This window comes from Vanacampus margaritifer, chromosome 16, assembly GCF_051991255.1.
Source record: "Vanacampus margaritifer isolate UIUO_Vmar chromosome 16, RoL_Vmar_1.0, whole genome shotgun sequence".
NCBI lineage: Eukaryota > Metazoa > Chordata > Actinopteri > Syngnathiformes > Syngnathidae > Vanacampus > Vanacampus margaritifer.
This window is the reverse complement of record NC_135447.1, coordinates 8,384,223-8,395,029: the sequence shown is the minus strand read 5'-3', so window position 1 is coordinate 8,395,029 and position 10,807 is coordinate 8,384,223. Positions and strand designations below refer to the sequence as shown.

The following is a 10,807-nucleotide window of genomic DNA, read 5'->3' as shown; positions in this document are numbered from 1 at the left end:
AAACTATGTTTTTAGCTCAAATCTTTCATCTATCCCGTGTCAAAAGTGGCATATGTCTCCAAGCTAAATATGCATTCATGTATGAGAAAAGAAAACAAAAGCCTTTTGCAGTGTTGAAGAGTCTTGCAAATTAATGATAGGCACCAGCCACTGGGCTGCACTCCAGTTTAATAAGCAGATGGGGAGAGAGGGTGAGGGGGTGGTGGTGGTGTCCAAATCGCAGGTGTGAGGATATAAGTCAAGACAAAAAGAAAAGAAAAGTCACATTAAAGCGAAAATTAATGCCTTCTAAATGTGACACCGCCAGAAATAATTATTGTTAACAAACTGGCTACATTTAAATAATTAAGAAAATCATCAAGTATCTAAAATGAGGCTTACAATCGTGAAAAATCCAGCATTTGTCTCTGCTCCCAAACGCTGTTAGTTCTGTCTTTGCACGTTTTCAGCACATGTATTATGTATTTGTAAACACATCTTTTAAATTCACTTTACATGGTCTTTAAGGTGAATTTTACAGAAAAGTCTCATCATGGAGAAATGACTCATCACTAGAATCAGTTTTTTTATGACGTGAAATTTCCCTGCTATAAATACAGACGGTTGCTTACATATCAAACGCCTCTGGATAATATACACTATGAGTCATATACTGGACATATTAGAAATTGCAGAAGATATTAGCCTACTAGCCTCTAGTTTCTTAATTTGGCCAGTACCCTTGTGGATTGTGAAGTCCAATATTTTTGAATGAAGAAATATAAATTAAAGACAATGTTTCCTCTTGGCGATGTCCATAAGACCCTTTTGCACTCACCTGGCTCGAGGGAGGAGCTTCACTGGGGCAAACCCCAGGACACATGATGGTAAAATGCAACAAAAAGCCTGAATTGTTTTCCACTGTGGGAAATAAATGCAGCACTTTGCTGAATTGCACATTCAGCTGGGAGAAGACCCAGGGGCAGTCCTGGAATATAATAAAGGGATCAGAAAAGGAGCTTCTCGGGATCCCTCAGGATATAGTGGAGGACTTGAAGGAGGATTACTGCACTGTATTTCCTGACATTGCAATCACAAATAACTTGGCAATTTACCATTTAGAATAATTCTAATTAAACTAAATACAATGTTTTGATCAAAAAGGAATGGGATGGGTAAAGTTAGCAGGAAAAATACAAACACAATCTCCATGAAACTTTGTCGAATTGTGCTGCAAACAAAGGGCAGCTAAAGGAATTATTTTCACTGGTTGAGTCGACAATCAATTGAACCGTCCACTGACCAGAATGCGCAATCAGCATCTCTTCATCATTCTCCATCAACTCGAAAGTTGCCTGCAGACTTACAAACAGATGGACAAAGTGAAGTTAACAGTGAGGCCTCAACTGAGTGACATTTGAGTTATATATGGTCATTACAGTCAATTCAAGGTTCATTTCCAATCTGCAGTACATGTAAAAAAATTGTTGCAACAAGTGTGATTTTAAATAGAAAAAAATAATAACACCAACCATATTCCTATTCGATATCAGAAAAAAACGAATACAATTTTTATACATATTAGGCCAAACGAAATATATTATTCTAAAACATTATGTTTGACTAACAATAAACGTTCCTGTAATTTTAATTGTCTTGCATAAATTTTCCATCTGCAGTCTGCAGCAACCCCTTATACAGCCACACCTAAGCCCTAGTCCTGCAAACTGCATAGAATTGATTTTGTGCAGCTTTTGAACAAAGCGTGTTTATTGACATATCTCTATTAAGTGAAAGGAATCCATCTGAAGTGACTCATTTTAGGTGTGAAGACTGCCCGAGTTTTAGAAGCAGCACACAGTCTTGGCTATTAAAGATCCTTGAAGGAAACAGCTGCATTGTAACTTGGCTACCTTCCTAATAAGCATCAGTGTTGTCTTTGATTGCTGGATTCCTTGAGTCTTTTCCAATTCTCTGCTGCAATGCACAGCATTGCTTTCTTTAAAAGAACAGTTTTACTAGATGCTCTCATGCATGCCAAAATCTCTCTTTTTTTTTTTTTTTTTTAAATTTTAATAAACCTTGGTCTCTACAGTGCGTAACTACTCTTTTCAATTGTTTATTTTTAATTACAGCACTAATGAATCTCTTGAGTCAAACGCCTTTGAGGTTTTACACATTGGAATTCAACTATACTTTTAGCAGAAAATAGACCTCCAAAGTCACACAAAATTAAAAATTAACTAACAGTATACATATATTTTTGATGACAGCTGAGGAGAGGCATTTTACACACTATCTACAAACAAATGTGGTAGAATGTCCTACCATGAACTCTTTCATTAGATTTCCAGCAGAAGCATAATGAATCCATTATCACTGCAGATGCACATAGCACGCAGAGATGTGTCAAAGTATAAAAATATGAGATGTTAATTATTAATAGGATTATCATTTGGCTTTTGGGGGTACTGTGACATATTTATGAATGCACCAGAGCCCAAAGTCGAGCTACATTACCAACTAAGCGGAGGTGGCTAGCAACCATCTACATTTACTCCGTTACATTTTACAACTTTTTGGATAAATTGTATTTGTCAGAGTAGGCTACTTGTAATACAACATACTTTTACTTTTATTTGAGTATTTCTATTAAGTGCAGAAAGCTACTTTTATTTTTGTCACGGTGAGCTACATTCTGTTGGCTATTTGTATTGTAGATAACAATACAGATATTTGTTATCGCTTAAGCTAGCTGTTTTTACTCAACAGTTACCCAAACTTGATGAGTTTTTTTCACTGAATACAGAGTTATGCTTATTCATGTATTTATTTGGAGGACAATGTGCTACTTTACTTGTCATATTTTTCTAAAGTAACAATACTCTTACTTGAGTACAATTTTTGGCTATACTCTACCCACCCCTGACCACCTACAATAAGCAGTAAAATTGTACTAATTTGCTGCAATAAAAATGCACTATTTTCTTCAGGACAATGATCATAAGCAGGAAATTTAAAACACACTTGATTTTTCTTAAGGCTGAAGAGAACTTGGCAAAGAAGGAATGGCTTAGTTCATCACATCGTTAAGTGCATTTTAACAGAGCATCCACTCCATTAATCATCCCAGTGATATCTGGATCGGAATAAAAATACCTCGTGGAATAAAGCTTAAGGAAACATCATAAGTCTCCTCTCATACAAATATCTGCCATGTCATGTGAACACTCCTATGCTCCACAACAGGCAACGTCTACTCTAGTCTAAGGGACATATAGGCTGGATAAGGGCAGAATAGAATGATATATATGACTGTCTATGACTGTCTTCATTATGATTTATTAGCCCATGTTCATTGTCAGTGTGAAACAAATGGCTTTGTAATTTTCCCCTGCCTGTTCGATAAGAATCCCCTGCAGTGCCAGTGACCTCTGCCATCATCACATTCAAATAGCGTCTGTCAGTCAAACTGTCTGCCCCGCCTCCTTTGCAAATAAATTTGTGTGTGTGTTTTTTTTTTAGATAATCCTGTTGTTAAAAAATATTGAGTATAAAGCGGTTAAACAGTAGTGTAGACTCCCAAATACAGTATTGTGTTAAAGTTAAAGACGTTGTCGAGTGGAAAAGCGACAAAAACCGCAGTCAAAGCTGTGAAAGGGATGTGTACGTCCTGGAAGACTTAACTCGGGGTTTACGCAAAAAGAGTTTAGTTGCCCACCCACAATGCACTGCGCGAATTGGCGTCGTTATTGGAAATATTTTGCAAGTTCCTAGAGCGGATGCACATTTAGAAGCGTCTGTACTACTGTTTTAGTTTGTATTTAATGTGAAGACGAGAAATTACAGTGCTAGCTAGTTAGCTAGCTATAGGTAAATAGGAGTGGTGGAACTGTCGACCCAGTGGCTCAAACGTGCTTAAAAGCAACGTAAACTTCCTGGAAGATCATTGACTGCACTAAAAATGGACGGATATAAAAATGACAGCGAAAAGCTCAACATACCAACCGATTTCATTTCACCAAAGATTTCCAGTAAGTTATTGGACTCAGCAGTATTTATAGTATTTTTTTCTTTTGTAATGGTGCCTAATTTGCTTGTCCATCAGATGCAATGGGGCTCTCTGTACAGTACATACAGAAAGTTTGAATGACCACTGTAGTTGTTCACCTCACTTGCTTTGTGGTAAGCTCTGAATGAAGTGGAAAAAAATAGTTTTATATATATACAATTTAATATAATAGGCCCAGCAAAATGACAACAACAACAAAATTGACACAGCTCACAAGGCAATAAATTGATTTATATACTCTAGAACTTTTCTAAATATACAAAGATTCAAATAAAGTATTTACGACTAAAATAAGTTCACACGATTTCTCTTCAAAACATTGTAGTGAATACATATAATTAAATGTGATCACTGATCCTGGGGTAATTGTTTTAACCCCCCGAGTGGTGTGCCATGAGATTTTAGTGTAAAATTATATGTGCCTTTTTTAATAAAGTGTGGGGAACGCTGAGCTAATACATTCTTGCATTTAACAAAAAATCCCCATTGGTCATGTAAATATGCCCTCTAGTGACTTTTAAGTAGAATTGGAAATACTTAATGGTTAGAATGCTTATCTCTCAATATCCATAGAATGAGTATTTGTCTTTTTTCACATGTATAATTCACATTTCCTGTTTCATGTTATATAGGAAAACCCCAGGATGACCTTGTGCCTCCCTCTCATTTTGCATCAAGCGTCCAGGCTGCTGCACTGGCCACAGGCACACAGCCATGTATTTCCTGGATGAACCCAAGTGTCCCGACAGCTCCACCAAAGGATCCATGGCTTGGTTTCACTAGCACCCAACGAGAAATATTAACCCAGAGAAAGGAAAATCAATGCACCAAGATGCTCCGAGGAAACAACACAAGAGGAAGGACTCCAGAGGAAAACATGTCAGACTTGAGGACGAGGTATTTCACAGCATGATTTATATGGTTAAAAATACTATCAGCTGAGGGGCATGGTAGGTACACAAATAGCTCCATTTGCTCAAACACAGTACCAAAGAGAGAGGCGACCAGTGGTCCAGATGGGAAGAAGAGTGGTGTCTGGAGGCAGAAAAGCACAAAGCAGAGGCTGAGCGGTTGAAGGAGCAGATGGAGGCCCTGAAGGACACCGTGCAGAGATATAGGGAAGAGATTAGAGTCAAAAACCACACCATAAGCAGGTAGCAAATGGAGTTGCATAGTCTTGAGATTCATTTAGAATCCTCTGTCTTAAATTAACATGGCATAATTGTTGTACAACAGGCAATGTCACGATTTGAAGACAATGAATCAGGAAATGAGCAATGTGAGGACTGAGCAGAGCCAACTGAAGGAGGAACTCTTGCACTGCCATACACAAAAGGAGAAAATAAGCTCTCAGGTAATAGTGCGCCGCAAGCAAACATTTAATTTTGACAATAATGTTGCCTGTGATCACCTGGGGGAGGAACTGACGTTTCAACTCTTCCATGTATTAGCTTATACCTTTTAGTTTTCTTTTTGGCTTTATTTCAGTTTGGAAGAGGGCAGATATGTCATGCTTGTGTTTTACAGCTAGAAAGATTAAAGAAAGAGTCTGAAGAAATTGCAAAAATGAGGAGAGAAGGTGAAGCTCGGGAGCTCGCCCTTAAGGCCAAAATGAATGAGCAGCAAGCAGAGGAGACTGAAGAGCAGTCTTTTAAAATGTCGGGAAAAATGCAGCAGCTGCAGAAGAAGCAAGAGGAAGAGGTAATTTGCCAAATATTTTCAAATTCTAAAATATGCAACTACATGTGTGATGACCCATTTATTCCACTATTTACATCACTAATTTCCCTTATCAGCTGCGACAGTTGAATGCCGAACACTGTGTGGAATTATGCACAGCCAGAAAATCAAATAATGAACTGCAGAGTAAACTTCAGTCAGTGGCCCGGGAAATGCTGCAGCTGAAAAACAACCTAATGGAGGCATCCGCAGAGAGAGATGACTTTAAAGAACATCTAAGGTTCCACTTTGAATCCATCTGGAGATCATGATACATAACATTGTTGATAAGACCAATGAACACAGTTGTTGCTTGTGAATTATTTTTCAGACAAATGGAACAAGCGTATGAGACACAATCAGCAACTCTGCACAGTCTTCGTAATTACATCGGCCAGGTTGTTGTGGACAAAGGAAAGGAACAATTAAATGAAGCAGTTGAGGTGAAAACAATACACAGTGTTCAACACGATTAGTTTGCGACAAAGGCTTTTTGCTCCTTTCAATAAATTAACAACTAATAACATAAAAACAATAGTTAATTAGCATTCAGTTTTTAATCATGCAATATATTGTTTCTTGATTTTGTAGAGGCTTAACAAAGAGAAAGTGGCATTGCAGAAAACCACAGAGCTTTTGACTGTCAGATTTAACTCCATGAGTGAGATAGTCTCCCTCCAAGAAGAGAAGATGCTCAAGAAAGTGAGCAGTTGTCTTTTTTTTGTTTCTTTTTTTCCTCACTCATTGGTTGCCGATTCACATTTGTAGTTTTTTTTATATGAGTTTTTTTGTCTAAATAGGCCTCATCAGACCCACTTGTGCTAAAAAGAGCTGATGGTCTTCTTGTGCTTCACCTCTGGAGGGAGAAGGTGTTCAAACTATGCGTCCAGCTTCGTTTGAAGGACATCGAGATGCGAGATGAGAGGGAAAATCATCTTTCAGAGGTATCAAAAAGTCTGACAGGAACTTTGAATGTGTTTGAGGCAAGCATGTGGTGTGGAAATGGAATAATCTTCCGGCGTCTTAGGTCGGACTCATGGAACAACAACTGCAAGAGGAGCAGCATCGCACAACTGTGCTCCAGCGCAGTCTGGACGCCAGGATAGCTGAGTTGGACCAGGAGAAAGTGGAAAAGGAGGTGAGCATCTCGGGAAGTAATGTGATTTTTTTTTTCTCCACTTTTTTCCCCCCCCACTTACTGTGGTTGCACAATAAATGTGGAGGACTTGTTTATGATGCTATAAATGTGTATGTCTTCTTAGACTTTGAAACGGGACTTGGCTCAGGCTTGCAAGGAGAACCAGCAACTGAAGGCAAAGAATCTCAGCTTAGAGGCTGGGCTCAAAACTACAACAGAGGCTTTGCACGGGTAAAATGGGGTGAAAACTACATCCAACAGTTTTTACAGTGGGGCCTTAAGATACAAGTGACCAGACTAAAGATTTGTTCAGCCAATTTTGAGATACGATTTCTGCATGATTCAGATTCAGAGTATTTGATCCCTAAAAGGACAATTCTCCCCCATCACAACCTGTCCAAGAAACGTAAAAAACAATAATAACCAATAGTGGGAGATATAATGGGAAGCCTGGTGGGACACGTTTCAGCACCTTGAGTTTCTTAGATACAAAAAAAAAAAGAACAAGGAAAGGGGAGGGGGGGAAACAACACTCAAGCTCTTCCTCTTTAAAGGGGTACAGTATGAAATGTATGATGACACTGAAATCCATTCAACTCACTTCACAATAAGCAGCAGTTTGGAAAATAGTGAACAAATTGAAAAGATGCTTCAAGCTATTTACTGACACTCCCAGTTGACCTATACTGTCAAGCTAAACATATAATAAAAGAGAATTGCACTTTGGGGATTTGGAAAAAAACAACAACCTATGTTGCCTTAAGAACAACCTTCCAGCGTAATGCTCAAATATAATGGAAAATGCCATTCACATGCTAATGCTAACTGTTAACATGCTAAAAAAAAATCCTACATGATTTCTATGATTTTTTTTTTTCCACAATGATGAAAATTACTGACCTCATTTTAAGTGTGAAAATTTGCACAATCACTGGCTGACTAAATACTTTTTTGTCCCACTGTATCGGTAATTATTATTCCATGTTTTTAGAAAGTACAGTAATAGAGCGTACTATTTTTTCCTTATTAAAAAAAAAACGACACAAATTTGGGTTATTTTGGGGAAGGCTGGAATGGATTAACGGCATGTTCATGCATTTCAATGGGAAAGATGATTTGAGATGCAAATGTTTTAAATTACAAGTGCCTTCATGGAACAAATTAAACTCATATCTCGGCACCACGGTAGGTATTGTTGATGTTTTTGTTACTCTCTGTGCCTCCCAGGTTTAGTCTGGCGTTTCATCGTAAAATAGCAGAAGTGGATGCAGCACAAGCAAAACTCAATAGTTTTGGCTCAAGGTTGAATTTCGCCAGAGGCCGAGTGGAAACAGTCCAAGGTGCCGTTATTGAACCTTGATTTGTATTTGTTACCCTTCAGCGTTGTACATCCCAATGATTTTGCTTCACAGCTTTGTTCATGAGGAGGGTTGCTCTGCACAAAGTCCAAAAGACCAGTAAGCAAGCAGAGCAGGCAGCAGCGGAAAGGTAAAGTCAACTTCACACAATAAATCCTCTTGAATGACTCTTTGCCCCAGAGAGCTTTCACTGAGTTGCTCACCCCTCTTCCTCGTATCTGTTGCAACACAGCATCAGGAATTTACAGATACAACTCAATTTGGCGTGTCAAGAAAGAAGCAAGCTCGCGCAGGAGCTCAAAAGAACCCCGGAGCTGATTGAGAAAGCATTGGTTGATATGAAAGAAGAACGTAAGCTCCTTCCCTATGCCACGCCATCTGATTATGCGGCGTCTCACTTTGCATGTGCGCGCCGCTTCAGATGAGAGCAAGCTGAGGGAGCTTCAGGAGGAGCTGGAGCAGAGCCGAGATGGGATGCAGAAGGCCGTGTCAGGCAGAGAGGAGGTCCAGCGGAAAATCCAGCAGGTCCTGGCCCAGCTGGAGGTGAGTAAGGTGACGCAGGAGGAGCTCCAATCTCAACTGCTCAGCCAGAAGGAGAACAGAGAGCAAGGTGAGACATAACCTCGGACGGTTAATTAACTAATTTGCTCCCAAAAACTAGTGTTGTTCTGATACCGATACAGACAGAGAGAAAAATCAGCAAATATTGTTGGATTTTTCTGGGGGGGTTAAATGGGATTATTTTTGTTTTAAGCGTCAGTGTGTAAAATAAATAAACGGCAAGAAAAATGACCCTATTTTTGTCCATTTCAAAACAGCTAATATCATCCGATTTGTCTCTATTTAAAGGGGAAGTCAACATCCCAAAATTCTTGACAGTAATATGTTCTATGCAGCCCCACTAGTCTAAATACGGTATTTTGGTTAATATTGCGTTAGTGGAATATGAGTTGAGCAACTGTGACGTCATTTTCACGCGCCCCCTGAGATGGATAAAACCGGCTGTATTTTGCTGCATAACTCATATTCCACAAATGTAGTATTAATCAGAATGTTATGTTTAGTGTAATGAGGTCACATATAACATATTATTGTCAAGAAATGTTTCATGTTGACTTCCTCTTGATACCCTGCAGTTCGGATATCCAATCTTATTTTTATCCTTATATGATTGAGGCCTGATTCTGCCCTGAGAATTGCTTTGGGGGGGGGGGGGGAATTGGGCTTACCATGCCTTCTTATCCTGCTGTAAATTGGGTCATATGGGAGAAAAAAAATCACAATTGGGTCACTGTGTAAATCCAGTCTGAGACATGTCCCTAATCACTGCATCCACATATTGATACCAGGGTTCACTCCGCTACTTCACTGTTAACTTTTAAGGGGCATAGTTTCAACTTGGTAAAGTTTGGAATCATAGCTTAGCTCTGTCTCAACAATAGATTTTAAAATTCAAGCGGGTTACTTTTCTACCCTGCGTGCATTGCTGTGATGAATGGCGTGCATGTTCCCTACAGCCCTGCAGCAGCGAGTGTCTGAGATCGAGAGTCGCTGTGCTGAAAAGCTTAGTGAGATGGAGGCACAAGTCAGCGCGGCTAAAAGGGAGCACACCAAAGCAGGTTGAGGGATCACAATACAGTTCAAACCACAGACACCTAAAGATATGCATAGCGTGTGATAGACACGAGAGACTTCATCACCTCTTTATCTTACAGTTATGACTTTACGGCAGTTTGAAAAAGCGGTCGCTCAGAAACAGAACCACTGCAGAGAAACTGAAGCTTTGCAAAAGGAACACACAAAAAAGGAAGTCCAATGTCAACAAGCACAAGAGGCTGAGACAAACAGACTGGTGGTGAGATGTATTTTTATTTTTGAGGCAGACTTTTGGTGTCACTGTTGAACCAGGTGTCAATTTGTTACACAGTTTTCTGGGAGAGAGCTGAGGAGTGACTTTCTGCAAAACATATCTGCTCATGGAGAACAATCGGAGACAAGCTGCTTTATGGGAGCACAACTAGCAGCAGAAAGTGAGTGGGGCGCTCGTTCTGTCCACTCGTTCCAGATTGGACTGTCTGACTGCTTGACTGTCTCCATCCCACCAGAGAGACTCCTTTCTGTTATGGAGGAGCTCCACACGCTCAGCGCTGCAGTGGTAAACAGCTCCGAGGACTCTGCAGAGGAGGAGGAGGAGGAAGAGGAGGAGGGGCACAGCGACTTAATGCACTCTGTGTTGAGGCCGTGTCAGTGAACGCATCTTTAATTTGTACCTCCAAACCTCAAAGGAAATAGACTCAACTGAGGTACACAACATTTTTATTTTTATTTTTTTAAATATAGCTTGTGTTGTATCTAGAGACATATGCACCTAAAAAAGTGCCTAATTAATAGAAAATATTATTGTTTGATGAATAGTGAGAAATATGTTTTTTATTAACGTAAACGATAATCTAGATGTTTTGTCTCCTGTCTGATGAATTAGACTTCCTCCAGAAAAATATAGATCTTATATAGAAATATAGAGAAACCTAACAGAGAAAA

The 10,807-nt window shown here is 39.3% G+C and overlaps 2 protein-coding genes across 6 annotated transcripts in view; both read left to right on the top strand.

The window, feature by feature from the left end:
- Positions 1 to 193: 193 nt before the first annotated feature.
- cchcr1 (coiled-coil alpha-helical rod protein 1) lies at positions 194 to 10,517 on the top strand. The gene is given in 18 exon segments (XM_077546046.1): positions 194 to 4,013; positions 4,684 to 4,948; positions 5,038 to 5,205; positions 5,288 to 5,405; positions 5,579 to 5,752; positions 5,848 to 6,011; positions 6,102 to 6,213; positions 6,362 to 6,472; positions 6,571 to 6,714; positions 6,798 to 6,908; positions 7,033 to 7,139; positions 8,136 to 8,248; positions 8,321 to 8,396; positions 8,499 to 8,617; positions 8,688 to 8,876; positions 9,784 to 9,885; positions 9,982 to 10,296; positions 10,372 to 10,517. Coding segments are annotated over 18 exon segments (2,604 nt in total). The 5' UTR covers positions 194 to 3,943.
- Positions 10,420 to 10,807, top strand: part of LOC144035931 (glutamate receptor 3) — a 62,856-nt gene continuing 62,468 nt past the window's right edge. For 4 of the 5 annotated variants that reach the window (XR_013288534.1, XM_077546044.1, XM_077546041.1 and 1 more), the window contains exon 1: positions 10,420 to 10,569. The gene's annotated coding sequence lies outside the window, so the exon portion shown is untranslated. The remainder of the gene's footprint in view (positions 10,570 to 10,807) is intronic. The other variant, XM_077546042.1, reaches the window with a different exon arrangement.